The sequence below is a fragment of the Terrapene carolina genome, unplaced genomic scaffold (assembly GCF_002925995.2).
Source record: "Terrapene carolina triunguis isolate 2854851 unplaced genomic scaffold, T_m_triunguis-2.0 Scaffold397, whole genome shotgun sequence".
NCBI classification, from domain to species: Eukaryota; Metazoa; Chordata; order Testudines; family Emydidae; genus Terrapene; species Terrapene triunguis.
This window is the reverse complement of record NW_020664748.1, coordinates 1,014,367-1,036,781: the sequence shown is the minus strand read 5'-3', so window position 1 is coordinate 1,036,781 and position 22,415 is coordinate 1,014,367. Positions and strand designations below refer to the sequence as shown.

General features: G+C 60.8%; 3 protein-coding genes and 1 non-coding gene across 20 annotated transcripts in view; all 4 read right to left on the bottom strand.

Moving 5' to 3' along the window:
• The window catches only part of HAX1 (HCLS1 associated protein X-1), a 3,780-nt gene extending 3,619 nt beyond the window's left edge, over positions 1–161 (bottom strand). For both annotated transcript variants that reach the window (XM_026658115.2, XM_026658116.2), the window contains exon 1: positions 71–161. In XM_026658115.2, coding sequence (XP_026513900.1) covers positions 71–123 — 53 coding nt within the window. In that variant the 5' untranslated portion in view covers positions 124–161. The remainder of the gene's footprint in view (positions 1–70) is intronic.
• A 1,661-nt stretch (positions 162–1,822) lies between these two features.
• LOC113407794 (pro-interleukin-16-like) lies at positions 1,823–3,712 on the bottom strand. Its single transcript, XM_026658080.1, has 5 exons — positions 3,560–3,712; positions 3,099–3,197; positions 2,724–2,964; positions 2,524–2,643; positions 1,823–1,977 (listed from the first exon to the last, which is right to left on the bottom strand). Exons 1-5 carry the CDS (start codon positions 3,710–3,712, stop codon positions 1,823–1,825), a joined length of 768 nt encoding a protein of 255 aa, XP_026513865.1.
• Positions 3,713–9,753: 6,041 nt separating this feature from the next.
• UBAP2L (ubiquitin associated protein 2 like) overlaps positions 9,754–22,415 on the bottom strand; it is a 43,203-nt gene continuing 30,541 nt past the window's right edge. For 9 of the 16 annotated variants that reach the window (XM_024207407.2, XM_024207416.2, XM_024207412.2 and 6 more), the window contains 10 exons: positions 21,002–21,197; positions 20,755–20,843; positions 19,590–19,643; positions 18,831–18,912; positions 16,269–16,486; positions 16,067–16,172; positions 12,247–12,314; positions 11,542–11,739; positions 11,054–11,116; positions 9,754–10,358 (listed from right to left, as the gene is read on the bottom strand). In XM_024207407.2, the coding sequence (XP_024063175.2) occupies positions 10,263–10,358; positions 11,054–11,116; positions 11,542–11,739; positions 12,247–12,314; positions 16,067–16,172; positions 16,269–16,486; positions 18,831–18,912; positions 19,590–19,643; positions 20,755–20,843; positions 21,002–21,197 (1,170 nt within the window). In that variant the 3' untranslated portion in view covers positions 9,754–10,262. The remainder of the gene's footprint in view (positions 10,359–11,053; positions 11,117–11,541; positions 11,740–12,246; positions 12,315–16,066; positions 16,173–16,268; positions 16,487–18,830; positions 18,913–19,589; positions 19,644–20,754; positions 20,844–21,001; positions 21,198–22,415) is intronic. The other 7 variants (XM_024207415.2, XM_024207420.2, XM_024207422.2 and 4 more) reach the window with 3 other exon arrangements.
• On the bottom strand, positions 19,005–19,142 carry LOC112111832. The gene has a single exon (XR_002908524.1). It is a non-coding gene; the product is annotated as a small nucleolar RNA SNORA58 (small nucleolar RNA).

Here is a 22,415-nt window from a genome sequence, read left to right as displayed (position 1 = left end):
GGGGGGGGGGGGGGGGGGGGGGGGGGGGGGGGGGGGGGGTTGCTGGTCCGGGCGGCTCCGCGTCTCGAACCTGCGGCCCCGGGGGAAGCCGAGGAACCCCCGGAACAGCTCGTAAAGGCTCATCCCGCTACTGCCGTAAAGCCAGACGGCCCCTCTGTCGCGCCGCCGCCGGTACCGCAAAGCGCGGCCGCTGCCGCGACTTCCCCCTTCGCACGTCAAGCCCGGCCCGATTGGTGCCGCGCCGCCGTAAAGCGACACCAGCCCAACGCCCTGGCGATTTCCCACAATCCTCGGGCGCGCTGCGCGCTGCCGTAAAGCGAAACCTCCCACGTCGTCCTGCTATGTCCGTCTCGCCACCGAAAAACAAGGCCACTGTCGTGAGTCTCGCTCTAGCTCTCCCTTCTGCCGTAAACCGAGGCAGCCTGTGCCGCCGTAAAGCAAATCACGCAAGAGTCGTAAAACGTTGTGGGGTTTTTTTCTCTCCCGTTGTTGTGTTTGGGTCGCAGGGGGAGGGTCAGACCGGGACACGCGGGATTCCCGCCCCGCCCTTCGGAAATTAGCATAAACAATAAAAGTAACAACTTGTAACTAGGGCGACCAGACAGCAAATGTGAAAAATCGGGATGAGGGTGGGGGGTAATAGGAGCCTATATAAGAAAAAGACCCAAAAATCGGGACTGTCCCTATGAAATTGGGACATCTGGTCACCTTACTTGTAACAAACACACATCCCCTTGTTCTGCCTTTTATGTGTTTACTTTTCACCCCTCCCCCACCCCCGCCATGTCCCCCCCGCCCCAGAGAGATCGGGGCCCCTCGCACCGGCCCCCGCCCCACAGAGATCGGGGCCCCTCGCACCGGGCCCGGCCCCAGAGAGATCGGGGCCCCTCGCGCCGGCCCCCGCCCCACAGAGATCGGGGCCCCTCGCGCCGGGCCCGGCCCCCCCGCCCCCCAGAGATCGGGGCCCCTCGTGCCAGCTCAGCACCAGCTGCCAGGCTGGGGCCCTGAGCCCCTTGTGACCCCCACAGCACCTTGGGGCTGGCCTGGTGCCCGGAGCACCCCCACCTACGCAGGGGGCTGGGACACATACAGAGAGAAGCCCCGTTATGAGCCTGGGGCAGGACAGCTTGGTAAAGGCAGCACCCTCCTCCCCCGAACCGGGCCTGGCGTCTCACTGTTCCCCTGCTCGGCCAATAAGGGTCTTGCTGAGCGCTGTGTAGGCTCCCACCCCGCTGCGGGTGCCCCTCATTCCTGACCCGCTGCCCCTGCGATCCCAGCCCTAGGGATGGATGGGGGTGTTGGGCTCGGGCCCGGTGGGGGAAGGGGGGCTGGGTACAGGAAGGGGCAGTGAGGGGGGTGTCAGGTTCAGGCCGGGGGACGATGGGGGGCCCAAGCCCAGGAGGGAGGGTCCGGGCTCTGGCCAAGGACTGGGGGGCCGAGCCCGGGGGGGGGGGGGGGCGGGCCAGCCGGGGGGGGGGGGGGCGGCGGGGGGGGGGGGGGGGCCGGGGCGGGGGGGGGGACTGGGCTCGGGCCGGGGAGGGGGGCCAGATCCCCACCAAACCCAGGGCCCATTAGGCCAGGCGCAGCCCAGTCACACGGGGACTGTCCCTGCCCTGAAGTGCTCACGATATAAACAGGCCAGACCAAGGCAGGATTATGTTCCCCATTGTATGGAGAGGGAAACTGAGGCCCAGGAAACAAGGCCCCCGCAGAGAAACCCATCTCTGTGCTGGCGCTGCGGGAGGCATGTGTCTGCCCAGCCATCTGGAGACGCCGGCGCTGACGGGGGCTAAGTCCAGTTTGGGTGCAGGTCTCACGGCGGTCAGGGCTTTGCCTTCTTTCGCACGAGGAGCTGGACGGGTCCCACGGGCAGGGCCCTGATGAGCTGCCAGGCCTCGAGCCGCATCAGCCCCTGCAGGCTCCTCTCCTCGATCTGGAGCACCTCGTCCCCAGGCTGCAGCAGGTCCTTGGGGCCCCCTGCAGGAGACACCGGGGGACCTGGATCGAGGGGCTGCTGGGGCCACATGCAGCCAGGGTGATGAAGCAGCCCCAGGGACCATGGGGAGAGGGACAGCTGGAGGGAGAGCCCAGGGGGCGGGGGGATTTCTCCGCTTGCAATGGGGGACTCTCCCCCGACGGGGCTGCTGGGAGGGTAAAGCCAGGCCTCCCTGATGACACTGTCACTGGGACCCACAGGGCAGCCATGGGCTGGGAGCTGCTCCTGTGCAGAGCGCGACCCCCCGCCACTGTCTCCCTCCCTCTCCAGCTCTGCCAGCTCCGCAGCCCGCCGACAGGAGGTCGCTGCTCAGGGAGCAGGGGCAGCGCAGGGAGCACCGGGCGAGCTCCGATCCCCCTATGCCCTCGGTCTCCATGGTCGGCCACTGGGGTCTCTAATGCCGTCACTGGCCAGAGCCCCCCAGACCTGCTTCACACAGAGGCCTCTGAAGGGGGCTTGGTTCAGTTGCTGCCCACCCTGGCCGGGCAGCCCTGTCTGCCCCCTACACTGCCCCCCCGGTCTCTCACCCTGGAAGATCTTCTTGACGGTCAGTGGCCTGTCCCCCTGCAGCGACCCCCGTCCCCCGTCCAGGCTGAATCTGAGTCCGTTGGCGTCTTTCACCACCTGCAGGGGCCTCACCATGGTGTCTGTGGGGGGACAGACAGATGGAGCTGTCAGACGCCAGCCCCTCCCTGTTCAGATCAGGGCCTTGTCTGGCCACACTCACCTGGTGCGGATGGAGGAGGCTGTGGGCCCGGCGCTGGGAGGGAAACGTTGGGGAGCCCATCCACTCCCCCCTTCCGCAGCACCACAATGGCCTGCCGGGCGGTCCGGGCCCGGTGCAGCGTTCGCAGCGCCTCCACGTGGCTGCAGCCCGTCAGCGAGTGCCCGTTGATGGAGAGAACCTCATCCCCTGGCTGGATGGTGCCCTCCTGGGCGGCCAGGCCGCTGGCAAAGACGCGGTGGATCTGCAGGGAATCATGGCAGGGGGCTGAAGCATTAGCCCCTAGAGTCAAGGCCCACCTTCCACTCTCATCCCGCTGGCCCTGCCGGTCCCAGGCTCCCCTCTCCCCGCTGCTCCCTGGGGGATCCCGGCACTCACCGTCACCCTCTTGTGCTGGTCGCTCCCCCCTGCGAGGCTGAAGCCCAGCCCGGCCCCCTCGTCCTTGTGCAGCACGACCACCTGGATCTCCTGGAGGTGCTGCTGGGAGAGAGGCGAGTCAGGGGCTGGGGCCTCTGCAGAGCCCGGGGGGGCAAGGCTCCCCTCCATCCCGGTCTGCGCCCGGGCCTGGGAACGTGCCCCCACCAGCTGCAGCCATTGCCTGTGTCCTCCAGCAGCTGGACCCAGGCCTCAGGAAGGATCAGCTTTAACTCCCCTGCCCCCGACTGGCCCGACGGGGAACCCCAGAGCCCCGGCCCGACGGGGAACCCCGGCCCAAGCCTCTCACTGTGACCCCACCCAACCCGGCTCAATCGTGCCTGCAGCCCGGGGCCCAGCCAGGACAGGTCCCTGCACAGGGTGAGGGGACAGACAGGCAGACGGTGCCCTCGGGCAGCACATACCTGCTGGCTCTCCTCTCCCAGGCCCTTCACCTCCTCCAGCAGCTGCTCCAGGTCTTGGGCTGGGATCAGGGACACCATGGACAGGCCGGACAGGCTGGAGTTCAGTGACGCCGAGTGTCCCTCGTCCAGGCCAAACTCCCTCAGCTCGGCCATGCTGGGGGCAGGAGAAACCCTATCACGGCCAGGCGCCCGCCCCCCATGGTGCCCCAGCACCCCCACCTGCTCCCAGCACTGCCCCCCATCCCCCATCACTGCCCCCAGCACTCCCTAGCACCACCACCTGCCCTCACCAACCCTGCCCCCCAGCACCCACGCCTGTCCCCCAGCACTGCCCCCAGCACCCCCACCTGCCCCCATCCCCCAATACTGCCCCCAGCACCCCCACCTGCTCCCACCCAACCCTGCCCCCATCCCTCATCCTCCAACACTGCCCCCAGCATCCCCCAGCACCCACACCTGCCCCCACCTCTCAACACTGCCCCCAACCCTGCCGCCAGCACCCACGCCTGCCCCCACCAACCCTGCCCCCAGCACCCGTCCCCCACCCCCCGGCACTGCCCCCCAGCACCCACGCCTACCCCCCAGCACTCCCCCCAGGACCCGTCCCCCACTCCCCAGCACCCACCCCACCCTCCAGCACTGCCCCATCTCCCTAGGGTTCAGGGACCGTGCACCAACCCCAGCTGCCCCCCAAAGGCCCTCACCCATCCCAGCAGAGCCCTGCTCCCTGCCCCTCCCGCTCAGCTCCTGGCCTCTGCCCGGCTCTGCCAAGGGTGGCTGGCACTGGGCTCTCAGTGCCACGTTCGCACATCCAGCCACCCTGGGTTACCCTGGCTTTGGTGCCGGCAGGGTGCCAGGCCCCCCGGCATAGAGAAAGGGGGCGAGAGCTCCCCAGGCCCCGGCTGGCAGGCAAGACTGCTTGATGGGGAGACAGGGAGACCCCGGGGCCGGCTCCAGCCCGGCTACCCACCTGAGGGCGAAGCTCCGGCCGTCGGGCTGGCTCTGCTCACTGGGGGCGGTGAGTGAGGACTCTGTGGAGTCAGAGTCGTCCCCGTCGGACTCCCCCAGGCCCCAGGGGGCGGGGGGCAGGGCCGGGGACAGCTCTGGGGCCCTGCCCTCTGTGGGGAGCGGGGAGGATGTCAGGGGGCTGCGCCTGGGCAGGTGGCTCTGGAATGGCCCCCCAGCAGGCCTGACCCCTGGCAGCCCCTCACCAGCTGGACCTTCCCCCTGGGCCGCCTTGGGTCTGCCGGCGTCTGTGGGGGGCTGGGGCAGCCCCGGGGCTCCGGCTCCTGCCCTCCTGCCACCCTGGGGCTGCCCAGGGGCCGGTGGCTCCGGCTGGGGCAGGCACAGCCTGGCTGGCAGGGCTGAGAGTCGTTGCCCTTTCCCGGGGGGCCGTGGCTCCTGCTCCCTGCCCCAGGCTACCCGGCTTTGCTGGGGCCCGGCTGCTGGGGCCCCCGTCAGCCTGCCCCTGCCCCGGGGGGCAGCAGCCGCACAGGGAGCCTGGCTCGCCCCGAAGCGCAGCTCGAAGGAGCGAACCTGCTCCCTGACGGAGCAGCCTGGCCCCACGCTGGGGCCCCTGCCCCCGCCGGGGGGAGGCCGTGTCTCCCCATCTGGCTCCATCCGCTCCCTCTGGGCAGGGGGCCCGGAGCTGCTGGGGCGCAGGGCTGGGCCCCTGCTGGACGGGACTCCCTCCTCACTCCTGCGGGGCGGCCAGTCCCTTCCACTGGGCCTCGGCTCCTGGCCCCCCATCCCCCGGGCCCTGGGGCTGGGGGGCTGGGGGGCCCGGGGGCCGGGTTCCTCGCTTGCGGCCGAGCTCTTCTGGAAGAACCTGATCCGCTCCTGCAGGCTGAGGCTCGGGAGGCCAAGTGCCCTCTGGGCCGACGACTCCTGCAGGGGCCTCACTCGGAAAAGCGGGGAGGGCCCCGGCCCCCGCGGGACGTCCCAGCTCCCAGCTCGCCAAGGCCTGGCGGTGGTGGCCCAGCTCCTAGGCCGTGGTTGGCCAGAACCCGGGCAGGGGGGCTGGGCAGCGTCTGGCTCCATTCCCAGCAGCGGGTGAGGGAACTACGAGTCCATGTCCCACGGGGCGGCTGGGGGATCCCCAGCTGATCCCACTGGATCCCTCGTAGCTGGTCCCACTGGATCCGTCAGCTTCCCCCAGCCAATCCCGGCATGTCCATCCTCGGGGGATGCTCCCCCGTGCGCTGGGCTTCTTCCCAGAGTGACGGAGTCTCCCAGCCTCGCCCGCCTGCACCGGGACAGCCACTGAGGAGGTGCCCTGGGCTGCTGCGTCCCTCCTGGACCTGTTGGAAGCAGAGGCCAAAGAGGGGTTGATTCCCTGGATCCTGCTCGGTCTCCGTGCGACAGGGCCTGGCCTGGGCACTCCCCCACCGGAGTCTCACGCCCCCAAGCGTGTTGTTACCGGGCCCTTTGGAGCCACCGAGTTATTTAAGGTGCCATCTAGACAGAACCTGCCCTGGCGTGGGAGGGAGCCATTTAACCAGGGGCAGGCATGGCCCCGGCTGTCTCGTGTTCTGGATGGGGCCGGGACCGAGCAAACTCCAGTGTCTTTGGGATTTGGTTGCCCGTGAGAGCGATGAGGCTCTGGGAGAGGGCAGGCAGCGCCCGCCGCTGGGTGAGCAGGACTCGAGCCAGACCAGTTGAATCCTGCACCCAGAAGCACTTTACAAACTAGCCAGGGATGGCGTCAGCCACCTCTAGGATGCAACACGTCAGCTGGAGAACAGGGAGAACGGGGTGGTGGGGGGTCGTCAGCACCCAGAGCCAGGTTTTGTTAGAGGGAAAAAAACATTTTGCAAAAAAACAAACAGCAGCAGCAGATTTGAAATGAGATTTACAAAAATCAATAAAACAGGGGTTTTATTCTGCTACAAGTTTGCAGCCTGGACCCCCACGGCCTGATGGGCACCAGCCACCCAGATGCCATGGGCGTTGGCTGCCCAGACCCCGCAGCCCAGACCCTGCTGCATTTCTACCCGCACATGGGACCCCAAGAGCCCGTGGCCTGTTTGCCTTCAGCCGGGCGCTGGACCTAGCCGGCTGTGTGCAGAGGGCAGCTGAGTTTGTTCCTTGCTCCTCTCGGGGAGCAGCGAGAGGCCGGAGGTTTGGGTTGAACTGTCTGATGGTGAGCTGGGCAATGTGTCTTAAATGGGCCTGTTGAAGCCAGCTATTGAGGGCAGGGATGCACCCACCCCAGCTGCCGGGGAACCAAGGGATGGGGAGGGGAGCTGCCCAAGCGGGCATTTGGCCAGGACATGGGTCCAGAGAAGTGCCAGGCACCTTCCATCACAAGTAGCCAGGAGGCGGCACTTTGGGGTTCATCCAGGTGTCTCCCCGCTCCCTATCGCTCCAGAGGCAGCACCTCCCCTCTCCCCGGTGCTGTGGGCAGCGCAGGGTTAGAGCAGACACACGGCCATGAGGACAGGGTGAAGACAGGCTGGGCCTTCTGTCCCTGCCATGCAGCACCCAGCTCCCAGGGCCTGTGATTACAGGGGGGCAGAGCGGGTACAGCCTTGGCCTTCTGCTGCCCCCCCCGGCACCTCCCCCAAAACACACCGCTGAGGGGCCAGGTAACCTCCCCCCACGTCTGTCCCCATCCCCCAACCTCCTGAGCAGCTGCCCAGGGTACACGCGATAAACCCTGCAATGAGGAAGGCACCAACTGGCACATGGGATCTGCCCTCCCCTCAATACCACTGGCAGAAGGGGTAGGGGGTCTCTGTCAGTCTCTGCCCCCCACCCCCAGCAGGTCTGACCTGGCCTTACCCTGCAGAAGAGCCCCAGCCCTGGGGGGGCAGGCAGCTGGCGCTGTACCCTCCCCGACTGGGGCACCGCCAGGCGGCCCGGAGCCGGAAGAGGCTCTTGCTCGGCCGTTGCTGTGCACGTGGGGAGCCGAGCATCCTCTGGGTTAGAAAGGCAGCCCTCCCCCACCCCCCCCGCCCCGGCTCTCTGCGGGCAGCTCAGCCAGGTGCAGGGGCGACTTCCTGCCCGCCTGCTTCCGCTGGGCCTAGGGACAAGCCACCACCGCTTCCCTTCTCGACAGAGCCCGCCATGGGGCTGCTGCGCGGGGAGGTGTCTGCAGCCTCTTGGTGCAGCCGAGCTGCGGTAAAGGGGCTGTCAGACAATGAGGTGTCAGGGCCACAGCCCCCCCCCCCACTCCCTGTCTGCCCCCCGCCCCTCGTTGCACAGTCCTGCTGCTGCAGGAACAGCCGCCCTGAGCACCGCTCTTCACCCCCATTAACCCCTGGCCCAGAGAGCCCTAGTAAGGGTTAACTGCCCCCTGGGGCGCAGCTTGGAGCCTATGGGATCCCACTGCTGAGGGGCCCTGCACAGCCCCAACTGGGGACAAGACAGGAGCCACTCCCCTCGAGGAACCACGGGCCAGCCTGGATGTCCCTAGCCCCCGCCACACGCAGCTCTGGCCCGGGGCAGGGCCCTGCCGGCACGCCCTCGCACCCCCTGACTGGGGAAGGGGCAGCTCCTGCCCCCAGCGGGTTGATCACTATGTGCCAGGCTCACATAGATCACGTCAATCTGTGTTATTCACACCACGTACGCCAGCATGCATCGCCAGGGCGCTACATGGGGCCTAGGGATTTCTAACCATTCCAGGACCCAAAGGGCTGCGAAGCCCAGAGCACTTGGCAAAGCTGACGACAGGAAACTTGTCAAAGGTGCAAAGAGCAACGTTCTGCCCTGGTACAAGCGGGGGACCGGAGCAGTACCTGGAACGCGAGTATCCAGGCCAAAGAGAAGGCAGGGACAGAGCCAGAAGTTAAGGAAACGGAACAAATGGATGGGTCGGCCGTTGGGGCAGGTAGAGTTCTGGAACTTGTCACATCAGCCTACGACTGCTCCCAGGGGAAGCGCGTAGCTTCCCCTGAGCCACACTGCACAGAACGGCTTCCCGGGAACATTTTCCTGCACTACGTGATTGACTTTAGCAAAAAACCTGGCTGATGTCAGCGATCTGGTCTCGAGTATGTTTCATTATGAACCAAGGTGTGATCAACCAATTGCCTGGTCAATTTACCAACCCTGAGACAGCTCCTCCCATGGGGCTACAACCCACCCACCCCTCCTGCGTCCCACTCAGAGAGGAGGATTGCGGGTCGCTGAGAGGCCGGACCCCAAAAAGCCAGCAGCTCTTGGAGAAAACTGAGGGGGAGGACGTGTGCTCTGGGGCGAGGCTGGGACTGGGGAGGGGCTAGGAGGGGGGGCAGCTGCCAGCTGGCTCCGTGCAGCTGAGACCCTCCCAGCCCTTTGAACCCCAGCGCAGGTGTGTGCTCTGCAGCACCGTAGCCAGCCCCCATCCTCCCCATGCAGGGAAGGCAACAGGAGCTAGTCTATTACTCACCACTGGGTGGCAGCCCCTGCCCAGGAGACTCCTGCACCATCCCCGGCAGGAGAGGCACGTGTGGGAATGGCCCTGGGGGATTCTTAGACGGGGGGGGGGCAGGAAGGAGGGACCAGGCCAGCCCTCCTGGCCCTGGCATGCAGGAGACACGCAGCCTCGGGCTGGGGCCTAAGCAAGGAGCTCCTAATGAGAGCGCAGTTCCGTTGGGTCACCGCCCGCAGCCAGTGACCACTTCCACTTGGTCTTGGGCAGAACATGCCTGCACCTGGGCCCTGGAAAGGGCAAAGATGCCTGGGGACCACCGAGGGGAGGGCCAGCAGCTGTTGAGACATCGGTGTAAACAAAAAGGGGGCAGGCAGGCCCAGAGACGGAGCGGGCCTGGCCTCCTCCACTACCCATCAGTATACTGGGGCAGGGCCCGGCCCGCTGCTTTCCCTCGCCAGCACCTGTGACCTGCTCCAGGGCCCAGGGCCAAACATCCTGACCAAGGCTCAGAAGGTAGGGATTAAAAAATACACACATCACTTTGTGATCTTTATTCTCTTTTAGTAAATAACCCGCGCGGGGGCTTCATTTGAAGTGACCAGTTCCAACTGAAAAATACAAGATCTGGACTGCATAGAAAAAAAGACCAAAAAAACCCAAAAGCAGAATATACTTACAGCGTGCAAGGGGGGAGGGCAAGGGCCTGGCCTGGGGCCCACTGTGGGGAAGGGGGCAGATGGAGAACTGAAAAGAAAGAGGGGTTTCCCTCCACATACCCTCCTGGGCTTGCGGGAGCGATGGAGTGTGCGGAGGAAATGAGGACTCCAGGACGGCGTGGGGTTTTCGTTTTTATATACAAGACACATTTATCCATTAAATTTAGAACACAGTACAAAAAACACTTCAACTAATTCATCGGACAATGCTGTTCATATCAATTACTGTTCTTATTCCTAATATTAAAGGGGGTTTGCTGTAGGTGGGCTTGCAGCTTTCCACTCCTTTGGGTCCAGCGGGGTCAGGGGGCAGCAGGACGTGGGGAGAAGGGGGGAGAGAGAGAAAGGAGTAAAAACCAAAAAAGGCCCCTACGGCAAACGGTTCAGAGTCTGAACGCAGAGAGAGAGAGAAAGAGAGAGAGAAAATACAAATTCTATATTACATACAACAGGAAAGGTGGCTGAAAACAGACACAATGCAGAGCCAAGCGGCCGGCCTGCCCCGGGGGCTGCTGGCGCTGTGCCGGGGGATAGGGGGCGCTCTCTCCTCCCCGGGTTCCTTTGTTGTCGTTTTCGGTACGTTTCTCTTCCAGAAGCGAGTGGCGAGGTGCGCAGGGCCGCTGCAGCCTCAGTTGGCGCCCCAGTTGTAGCTGTTGTAGGTGGACTTGTTGGCCTGGGATTTCTGGGGGATGGAGGTGCCCTGGCTGCGCTGTCCGGTGCCGCTCTGAGGGGGGGTGGAGGGGAAGCAGAGGGTTACTGGGGGGAGCTGGAAGCCCTAAGAATCCCCGGGGTCCTGAGCCCGGCCTGCTCTGGACGTGCCTTGCCCTCAAACCCAGGAGTCCCGCACCAGCGCTTAACAGCACGAGCTGCAGACCTGCGAGACCAGTTCCAGGTGACCTGCCCCATCCTCACCGTGCCAGGTGAGCTCTAGGCCGCAGCGTCGCTCTGCTGCACAAGGCAGCCATGGTGCCAAACTGCTGCGGCTCTAGCCCAGAGAGACGGCCCAGCCGCCCGCACCGCGCCCCAAGCCCAGTGGCTCTCTCAGCCCTGCTTTTCAGCAGGCTGACACCAGCCCATAGCCCCCGACCCAGCTGGGACCCCCCGCCTTCCCCTTCCACATGAGCCACTCCGCGCATCTTCCTCCAGACCAGGAATGCTTCCAATACCACCACGCAGCAGCAGCTGGAGGGCTCCGCCAGGGCTGGGGCTCAGGGAACTGGGGGGTGGGGGTGGGCGGGGGTGAGCATGGGCATGTGTGTGTGCCGCGGGTGTGAGTGTGTGTGCACTTACTGACTGAGGGCCTCCCTCCTCGCCTGGCAGGGTGGTACGGGAGCGTATGAAGGGCTAGTCGGGGGCTGAGGGGCCTAGGGGCGGGGGTGGGGAGGGGGCAAGGCATTATCATTCAGAGAGGTTCATTACCTGGTCCTCCTGCTGGCGTTGGCAGCACAGTATCATCTGCAAATATGGAAGCTGTTGCAGTACCAGGATATGTAAAATAAAGGGACAAACTATGACAATAGAAATCCACGGTTAGACCTGACAGCTACGGCGGGATCGTGGGGGTGGCAATTAACCCCTCCACTGCTGGCCTGCGGAGCCGCCATTCCAAGGAACGGGGAGGTCAGGACGTACCAGGTATGTTCCCGGGGGGAGGGGCAATGGCTGAACGTACCTGGTACGGCCCAGCAGCAATGGGGTGGCGCTGAGTACCCCCCAGCTGAGTGCACCCCGGGCCTTCCTCACCTCTTCCTCTCACAGGCCGTGTATGTGCGGGCGTGAACGAGCGTGTGCATGTCACCGCGTGTCTGCATGTGTCCGCTGTGGGGCATGAGAAGGGAAGGGGGGGGCCAGGGGAGCGAGAGAGCGCCCTAGGAAATAACCCGGCAGGGGGCTAGGGGGCTGCTTACCTGGCCGTCCTGCTGCAGATGGTGGTGGAGGATCTGCGAGTGGGGCTGCTGATGCGGGGTGAGGATGTGCATGAACGGCGCCGGTGGGTACGCTGCGGCTGTCGCAGGGTTGAGGGGGCCGCCGCTGCCTAGTGCTGAAGGCAAGTTGAACGAGGCTGCCGGGGTTCCAGTGTGAAATCCCTGCTTCTCGAAGGACTGCTGCCGAGGAGACACCATGGGGGTGAGGGGCGCCGGGGAGATCGACGCTGGCAAATCCCCGTGTCTCCCCAGCACCAGTGGCCGCGGCGTGGGCAGGTGCAGGGTGAGGCTCCTTCACCCTGCCTGCTTCAGAGGGGAGACGTTTCCCAGCCCCCGGCCGCTCTCTCAAATCCCGCCCGGCCAGATCTCCTTCGCGAGGAGAGACAATCGCCCCACAGAGCCCCCTGTATGAGGGGGCACGTCTACACTGCAGCTGGGCGCGTGCTTCTCAGTCCAGCGTGGACGTCGCAACAACGGCAGAGGCTTTGGCCGTGTCCACAGCGGTTTGAAATGCACTAGCTTGAGCCAAGCTAGTGAGCGCGTCTAACTGGCCCGAGAGGCACGCTCCCAGCTGCAGTGCAGACACCCAGACAGGCCAGCAGTCCCCACAAAGCCTGGCACGTGTTCCCCCGGAGCGCCCCCCCCCCCAGCTACTATCTGCCCAGAGACCATGGACGAGACACCAACCTGGGTCTTGGAGTAGACGGAGCCCGAGATGTCTGGCACTCCCGTGTTACTGGATGTCACGGATACACCTGTGGAGGGAGGAATCCAAAAGGCAGCGTCAGGCAGGGCAGGGGGTGGGCACCCTGGGGTTACCAGGGGAACCAGTGCCACTCCTGGGCAGGAAGGAGCCACAGCACCGAATGTAGCCGCTGGAGAGTCACCCCCCTTCAGGTGGGGTTTGGAGAGAGCCCCCGCCCGGCAGGAGGAAGCCCCTTCTCAGGAGTGGAGAATCTGTCACATTCCCGGCTTGAATGCCCTGGCCTCAGACACCCCACCCCGCTCTCACCCCCCACCTCAACCCGATTATACCAGGAGAAGAAATCCTCTGCTTTGTGCGAGGTGCCAGACAGCACCCGGCAGGGGCAGGGCTCCTACGAAGGGCACGACAGCTCTGTCCTTCTAGACAACGGTCCCCAGAGGGGTTTTGACCTTGGCCATCCGCAGCCACCCATTTCTAACAGCTGTCATTTCCTCATCTCTCCGGTTCCACTGGTGTGTGCTCCCGAGACCGCTGAACGCGCCGCAGGGGCATGCCCGCAGAGCTTACGCACGGTCGCCGGGCAGCCTTAGCACTACTAAGGGGTGTGCTGAGGAGATGGCCCAACACCAGCATTCAGTCCACATCCCAGCCCTCCTGCGTGGAGCCATTTGGCACCTTGCTAATGCTGGTACAGGGAACAGCTCCGATGGCACCGAGCCCCACGTTCAGGGAGCGTGGCTCTGCAGAATTAGCAAAGCTGTTCAGACAAGAGGAAGAACTCCTGCTGCAAGGATCCTGACTGGAGTGGACTTCGATCTGGTTCTGGGAAGATCCGTCAAGGAGGAGACAATCAGGAAAGGGTGACAGGCAGCTCTTGGCTCCCAGAACAGAACAATTCGCTGCCAAAGCAGTTTCTTTGGGTCTCCGACGAGAAATGTGGTCTAGATAAAATTATTATAAGGTGGGTGCAGAACTGGTTGGAAGACTGAACTCAAAGGCGTTATCAGCAGTTTGCTGTCAGATTGGGAGGGTGTATCTAGTGGGGTCCTGCAGGGGACAGGCCTGGGACTGATACTAGTCAATATTTTCATTAATGACTTGGATAACGCAGTGGAGAGCGTGTTTATCAAGCGTGCAGATGACACCAAGCTGGGAGGGGCTGCGAGCACGATGGAGGAGACGACTGGAATGCAGAACGACCATGACAAATTGGAGAGTTGGTCTGAAATCAACAAGGTGAAATTAAATAAAGACAGTGCAAAGTCCTTCACTTAGGAAGGAAAAAATTCAATGCACAGCTAAAAGTGGGGAATAACTGGCTAGGTGGTAGTACTGCTGAAAAGAACCTGGGGGCTCGAGTGGATGCAGGTGGAAAAAAGGCTGCTCATACACCCAGAGTGAGAACAGGAGTGTCGCACGTAAGACACGGGAGGTCACTGTCCCAGCTCTACTCAGCACGTTCTGGGGGCTGGTTCAGGAAAGATGTGGAAGAATTAGAGAGTGTCCAGAGGAGAGCAACAAAAATGATGGAAGGTTTAGAAAACCGGACCTAGGAGGAAAGGTTAAACTGGGCAGGTTCAGTCTTGAGAGCCAACGACAGAGTGGAGTGATTAAGAACCGGATAGTCTTTGAATACATGAAGGGAGGTTACAAGGAGGACAATGATCAATTGCTCTCCACGGCCACGGGAGGTAGGATAAGAAGTAACGGCTCAATCTGCAGCAAGGGAGATGTAGGTGAGATCAGGAAAAACTTCCTAGCTCTCAGGGGAGTTAAGCTCTGTCATAAGCGTCCGAGGGAGGAGGTTTAAGAACAGGTTGGTCGAACAGCAGTCAGGGCTGGTCTAAGTTTACTTGGGCCTGCTTCAGCTCAGGGGCGGGACCTGATTACCTCTTGAAGTCCCTTCTAGCCCAACATTTCCAGGATATCCTGGATGCCACAACGAAGGGGATGGAACATTTCCCCATCTCCTGAACTAGCCAGGGCTTTGCAACCACGGAGGTGGGGCTGAGAGCAAGAGGGCTCTGGCCATAGCATTCTGGAGACAGCAGGGGCAAAGCACATTCCCACCCCTACAAGGCACAGAAAGGGCAGGGTAGCCCCTTAGTACACCACACTCATTAGGACTGGGGCGAGTCTAACGCACACCCGGGCCCAGTGCTAGCTAAAGCCCCTGATTTGTAGGCAACGTTCGTGAGGACCGAGCCCACACACACACACACACACACACACACACACACACACACACCTTCACCAGATGGGTGGAGATTTCATTTCAGCTCGCAACTTCCCAGCAAACTACATGCCAGGTCCAGACTTCGGCACACAGAGCAACAGGTGCCGTCGCTCAGGGACTTGAGGGAAGAGAGATGACAGTGGCCTAGGGGCAGAAATGGATCTAGGTTCCAGGCTGCTGAGAAGTTCCCTGGCCTTAAGCGCTGACCTTGGCAGTAAGAAGAGTGGCCTGTGCGTTTCCCATCTCCAGTGCACCAAGGACAGACTGGAAAGGCCAGGGCAGGATCAGCGGACTCACCGGGCCAGCGCAGCAGCAAGAATTACTCTGATGTACAGGTCATGGTGGGGGACACAGACCAGCTGGGCCTTCTCACCCTGATGCTGGGCACAAACACTAGAGACACCTGCCATTTGTCAAAGCCCAGCGGAGACAGCACATACTGTCTGGTGTCAGACAAAGCCCAGCCTGTCAACACGGGGGCAGAAATCTTAGAGAAATTCCAGACGTCTGGGAGAATGCGAATATTGTGCCAACATTAAAACAAGAAAAGACAAGCAGGATGACCTGGGTAACTACAGGCCAAGCACCCTGACATCAATCACAGACAAAATAATGGAAAAGCTGATACGGGATTCAACTGATAAAAAGAATTCAAGGACAGGAATATAATTAATGCCAGTCAACCTGGTTTTACAGAAAATAGGGCTTGTCAAACAAGCCTTACTTCCTTGAGATTCCAAGTTCGGGTGATAAAGGTAAATGCATAGATGTAATACACTTTTGGAAGGTGTCTGACTTAGTGCCCCACGACTTTCTCATGGAAAAACTGGCACTATACAATACCCGTGGGGTACACGTTACATGGATTAAGAACCGGCTGACATCTCAAACAGTAGTTGTCAATGGGTGTTTCTGTGGGATTGGTACTAAGTCGGACCCTGTTCATCATTTTCATCAGTGATCTGGAAACAAATATAAAGTCACTGATGATGAAACAGAGACTGGCAGAGTGATACACAATGAGGAGGCCAGGGCAGTCAGACAGTGCAATCCGGATTGTTTGGTAAGCTGGGTCGTTTGAATAGAAAATTGTACATCTAGGAACACGTAATTCCCTACAGAGTGGGGGGCTGTCTCTCGGAGGTAGTGACGTCGCCCCTCAACCCAGGACTCCACAGCACTGCTTCCAATTAGCCAGCAGGTGCCCACTCCATGAGGTGTAAACGCCCCTGGATAAGCGGCCACTCCAGCTCCAGGGCTCTTGAAGTCAGTCCCAGGACGTTTGGCACAGTCCGACACAAGGATGATTTCTGATGGATCTCCCGGCCTGGGATTGAAAGTGGTGTTTGTCCAGACTGCAGCAGCACTTTGTTTCCAACAGCAGCCTGGAGAGACCCAATGCCGAAAGGCATCATCTGTGACGGCCCAGCAGCCCAGAGCAGGCAGGCTCAGTGGACTAGTCTGTTCCAGCCCAGGACAATCGCCCGGTTCCTCTCCTGTGACCCCCTGACAACCCTCCACATGTTACAGGCGTACCGACTGACTGGCCACCGAATGTCTCTTACCGGTGCTGTATCCATGAGAGCCATAGCCACTGGGTTGCTGGAAAGGGGTTGCTGATGCGTTGACGCTGACATTCACACCATGCTGCTTGGAAGAGGTAGGAGCGACCTAGAGAAAGGAAGGGGCCAGGACGGTGAGCACGGGGCCAGCCAGGCTCCTACGCCCTGCCCCTCCCGCCGAGGCGTGGGAAGGGGGAGCACTCACAGGGAACACGGCGGGCCCATACTGGAAGGTACTGGGGAGCCCTGGTACCCCTGTGTAGTATGGCAGACTGGTGTAACTGTAGCCAGGAGGCAGAGCTGGGTTCAGGAACGTCTGCTGCGTGGTATGGTGCGTCTGCGTCTGGCTCTGCTGAGGCTGCGCCAGAGTTGTTGCTGGAGCAGGGGAGGAGGCGTCGCCTCGGCCGAACTTCGTGAGGTCACCTGGAGCGGGGAGGGATACAGGTGGGAACGAGGCCGCCGGGCTGAGCGACAGACACGTGAGCGACTGCTTTGCACTGTCACCTTTCACAAGGATCTCAAAGAACTTTGCCAACAACCGGCCTCAACCCCCCGTGGAGGACAGGTGAGCCTTAGCCCTGCTGCGCGAGGCTCAGGGAGGGGAGCTGGCTTGCCCAGGCTCACAGAGTGACAGCTGCAGAGCCAGGAACACAACGCAGGCCCCTGCCCCAACCTCCAGATGATCCTTCGAGGATTCCAAGCCATTAAATCAGAGGGGCCTGGTACACGGAGAGAACTCATTTCGGACCCCTCTGCACACAGCAGCCACGCAGGACGCAAGGCTGGACGGTTACTAAACCAACTGCTTTCCCCAAAGCCCCTGTCCTCTGTGCCCCTCACAACCCACTGGCAAGCAGACCCCAAAGGGAGAGGGGTTCCTGTAACCAGCTCCCCAGGGGCTAAACTACACGACGTAGCGTCCTGCCAAAGTGCTTCAAGCCCTTATAGCAGCCTATGGCCTTCACACTCCAAGCCCCGCACAGGGCGAGCGAGACCCACCCACACTGGGGTTTGTCGGAGACTCCTACAGGCCCCACTCGCAGCCTGAGCGCCAGGATCTCGCAAGTCGAGTCCCGGAGTTTATGGCAATTCCAAACGAAGCTTGGAACAGGCCCAGGACAAAGCAGCAGCTCACTAGCGATCCCAAGCTGCAAGGGTAGGTGTACGCCAGGGGGCCTGCGGGCTCACGGGCTGTTTAACGGCAGTGTAGGCGTTTGGACTGCGGCCCGGGCTCTAGGCCCTTGCAAGGTGGGAGGGTCTCAGACCTCAGGCTGCAGCCCAAGCATCTCACCGCTGTTCAACGGCCCCTTAGCCTGAGTTAGCTGGCCCAGGCCAGCTGCGGGTGTCTAAAGTGCAGTGTAGACAGATCCTAAGAGCCCTGCCCCGTCAGCCAGTAGCTGCCCGGTGCTCGGATCTCACTGAACGTGGGAGTCAGCTATTGACTAGCTGAAGATGTGAATAGTTTCTTTTTACAGTGCTGCTCACACCTCCGTCCTCTCCACGCCATGGCAGAGAACCAGAACCTTGCAGGGGCCCAATGACCTGCAGAGAATACTCGCAAATATCACTTCCTCTGCTCCTGCCAGCAGCTGGCCCTGCAGACTGGGCACAGGCCGAGGGGTCTGGGAAGCCTCGATTTGCATTTCTTTAAGAGCACCTGCTTGCTCTTCCCTGCAAACACTCTCCCCATTCAGAGTGCACACAGTAAGGCAGTGACTTCTGCAGAGAGCCAGCTCCAGGACAACCACAAACGCTAATTATGGCTCCAGTGCTAACTTGGCAAATTATGCATGCGACAGCCCATCAGCCTGGGGCTGGGATTCTGAGCTCAGCGGGCTGAAGCAGGAGAAGTGATGCCCAGGAAAGCAAAGACAAGCGGCTAAAGGAGCGAATTGCAGGCCTCAGTGCTGGAGTTGGGACGGAAAGCCCCTTTTAGGCCAGGTGGCCCCTCCTAATTCCAGCTCTGGACTGGCCCCTAGGGCGCATTTGCTAGTGTATTGCCCAGTCAAGATTTTAAATGCCCCACCTGACTCTTCCCTTGGGACACTCTTCCATGGCCAAAAAGAGCCGATTTTCTAGCTATTCAGTCTGAATTTCATGCTGTTACCTCTCAGCGTTCCTGTCCCTCCTATGTTTCTACCCCCTCCAAGTATCTGCCACCTGTACCTTCCCCTGCTTAGACACTGCTTTGCCAAGCCAGACAGGCAGCTCTTCATCGGCCTGCTCAATGGATCCTCTAGATATTTTACTGCAATGAGGTGTCCAGACATGGTCACACCAGAAACGGGATTGTCAGAGGAACCAAAAGAGAATAAAGCCACTACGCTGGATAACCACCGCAAGCCGCAGGTAGTGCCTGCTCCGCTAGCCACCCGCACACTCCCGAGGATAGAACCGCGCAGTGCTAGTCCCAGTGGGGCAGTGCACAGGAAGCTACAACGAACAGCAGGAGTTCGAGTCGGCTCTCAAACAAATGGCTGATGTCAGAGTCCTTCCCTAGCACGGCAGGTTAAGTGCAGGGTGAGCAAAGCACAGGAAATGCCACACACTCGTTGGGAGAGACACACCAGGCTGAGCTGGAGGGGCTCCAGCAGAGCCTGCCACGTGGAGCATCCAGAATCTAAGAGCTCCCCTGCTTGGCTGCTTCCAGGTGCAGTGTTCACACCTCACGCACATGGAGATTTTGCTTTCAGAAGAACACACTGCCCCAGGGCTCACACTATAGCCCAGCCACCCCAAAGACGAGGGCCGAGGGCCTCTCTCCTACCCGAATACGGATTGCTGCTCAGGCTGCTGTCTCTGCCAGTCAGCGGGGTGGTGGGGGTAGGGAACGGGATGCTGTAATAATCCTGAAAGAGACACGGAGAAAGCGCAATGAGCTACATACTGTTACAAAGGTGGGCCTCTTGGAGAAACAGGATTTCCAGGCTGCAACAGCCCAGCGTGTTGGAGTCATGCAGTTCAGATCAGTCACATGGTAGGCTGATCGCATCTGGTAGCAACTCCGGATTTGCTCTTGCATTTACCATCCCCCCTGTCTGGCCATTAGAAGAGCTAGAAAAGGTCTACTGGTATGCATGCTCTTTAAAGGACCAGGACTGTACCTGCAGCATCACAGCCACGGGAACAAGAATAACTTCCCTTCTGCAGAACACGTGCCACATCCCCGGGGCAAGCAGTCCCTCTATCTCTGGAGAAAGTCAGTCTAGCCAGCGCCATCCGCCGCTCACAGTGAGCAGAGCTCGGCTTGCTTGGACTCGGCTTCATAAACCTACTCTCCCAATAATTAATGCTACTGATTCCCAAGTGCCCCAGAACACGTGGAGGAGCTGAACTGATCAAATTGATTAGACTGACCTCTACACAAAGCACCACAGCTGTATACATACAGAATCCCATTTTGCTAGTCTCTCACCAATACTTTACAACCTGGCATGCCTGTCTGGATTCACTGGTTAGGTCCAGAGACGCAGGCCGGCTGCTAGGATTAGAGAAGCGCCTTCCAGATCTTATTTTACGTACTCACCAATGGGAATCTCGTCTGAAGCATCTGCAAGTCGTCATAACCATACACTTGTGGCTAAGAAAGGAGCAGGAGATTGCGTTAGGTACACAAATCATGCAGCTCATTACCAAGTAGCCGTGGCAGACCATGTCCATATAATTATCTGACCAAGGATGAAGACCAGCCCCCCCATGACAACAAGAGACAGAGTGACTGGAAAGAGAAAATGCTACGGGACCTGACCAAAGATCTCTAGTTCGCTGCTGTGCGATGTGGTGCCACGTGGGATTCTAGGGCTCATCAAATATCACTGGGACAATCCCTGCTTGTAAGTAGTTTGCAGAAGTTGTATACGCAAATGTGTCACTTCTCTAGTTTCTCTCTCTCTCTCTCTCACACACACACACACACACACACACACACACACACACACACACACACACACACAGCTAAGCTTGTCTGCTCCTGACCGAGAGGGGCACCTCACAACCACCAGACAGAACGGTGGCCGGTATGGAAAAGCTGAGCACCTCGGCTACGCTCTTTGGTTCAGTCTGTCACCCTGGTCCCCAGCTCCTGGGACCATTCCCCAGTACAGGCACTGCAATCAGTGCTCCAGGGCTCCTGCTTCTCTACCACAAGGAGAAAGCTCTGTGGTGAGTCCTAGTGCCCCACTGCTGCCCACTTCCCATTCCAGCTGTTTGCACGTTAACCCCCCCAAGGAGCTGGCACTGCTCCAAACCTCTGCTCCCAGGGACCTTGGATCAATAGGTGCTGCTGGCTGACCAGGCTGGGAACCAGGGCTCCTCACTCTGCATTGCATGGGGGTGGGGGAGGTGGGGAGGTCTGTACATGCCCTACTTGCTGGAGGTTAGCGACGCTGACAGAGTGAACACCCCTGCAGTCATCTCCACCAAGTGACACTTACCCCTGCACACAAACATTGCTCCCTCCCGAAGGGCCCTTTCACAGCCCAGGGGCCTCCCACCTAGCTGAGCCCCACTGATTAGCTTTTGTAAGAGTTTTATGTTGCAAGTTCAACCAGGTGGTGTCTGCTTGACTGCATCTGGTACCAACTCTGATTCCTCTGGCATGCACTGTCCCTCCTTGCTAGCTACAGAGAGAGCTAGGAAGGATCTACTGGCATGCCGCACCTCTGCAGCCGGCTCCCCGGAGCCCCACTCACCGGATAGGCATGTAAGAGCCCTGGAGCCATGATGTACGGATTAGGCAACAATGGTGGAACTCCAGGAGGGAGGTTGGGAGGGGCTTTTCCTGAAGGAGGAAAACACAGTGACACAGTGAAACAAACACTGATCAGATCAGCTTCTCGCCCTCCTCCACCACAGGCAGCCCCCCCCCCCCCCCAGACCAGCTCCTCGCCCCGCCCCCCCCGTACCAGATCAGCTTCTCGCCCGCCCCCCCGCCAGCACCTGATGTTGTGGCCACAGAGCTGCGCGTGGAGGCCGTCACGGTGGAGTTGCTGCCGAGGCTCAGGCCCAGGCTGCTGACGCTGCTCAGACTGGAGGAGACGCTGACCACAGGTGGGGCAGCCGAGACTGTGCTGGAGGAGGTGGAAAAAGTGCTAGCAGAAGAATGGAGGCTTGCTTCACTCTCCACACTAGTGTGCTAAAGGGGGGGTGGGGAGAGAAAGAGTTAGAGGCCCAGGCAGTCTCCACGTAGCCAAGCGGGGGTGAACCACCCCCCCGCAGGAGCAGTATGCAGGGGGGAGGGTGCAAACAGCTGTCTGGACCTGGAAATCCCTAACTGCAGCAGCGAGATGGCTTTGCTGGTGCACTGGGCATGCGGCTCTCCCAATGCGCAGGCCTGGTTTTAGTTACACGGCTCCGGCTAGCAAACAGTACCACGTGGCTGCAGGCAGAACGAAATGCAGGCAGGGAAACCCAGCGCAGCAGCTGAGCAGCTCCCAAAGTCACAAGGTGGAGGAGTTTACCTACACTAGGAAAACAAAACCCGCCGAAACCTCCCCTCAGCCACCAGGGCAAGTCTTACGGTCCCAGGTTTTAAGGGCTCCCCTACCCCTCCAGCACCCCCAAACGGGCAGCTGGGGAACAATGACAAGGGGAAGATGGGGGAGAAAATCCACTGAAGCAAGACGCTGTTGGCTCTTCACACCCCGTCACCGACTCTGCAAAGAGCCGTCCCTCTGGCAGGTTCCCTGTTCAGACTCAGGTGAGATCCTCGAACGTCAAACTGCCGCAGTCGCAATCTGGGGAACTGGCTGCCCAACAGCCAGCATGAAAAACCACCCCCGAGACTCAAGGCTCTTCAAGCTACTGATGCAGGATGAAAAGGCCCTTCGGTCTGGAAGGGGCAGTACTGAAAAAACCCACAATTAAAAAGGGAGCAAAACCCCTAAGCGAGCCTGGCCCAGCACACAGGGAACAATATAGCACTGCAAGAGAGACCAGGAGAAAGGGACCGCTCATCCCATGTGTTACCAGGGTAAGAGCAATGTCCCAGGAACACCCGGTCCCCTGATGCTTCCAATGAAACCAGACCCTCCCCTGCTCCCATAAGCAAACAGTCTGGAGCCTCCGCCGGGGATTTAAACATGCCGAGGGCAGCTCCAGAGCAATCCCAGGAGAGCGGTGTCTGGGCCCACGATTTCAGCACTGCCAGCAGTCGGTATGTCGGAGCGCTGCAGTTCAATCAGCCACAGTCTAGTCTGACTGCATCTGGTTGCAACTCCGGGTTTCTGTGGCATACGCTCCTCCCTTAATGGCTACAGCAAGCTAGTAAGGAGCTATTGGTATGCGACAAACAGGCACAGCCTCCTCTTGCCTGGAGCCACGGACAGGCATGCAATATATTGCAACAAATGCC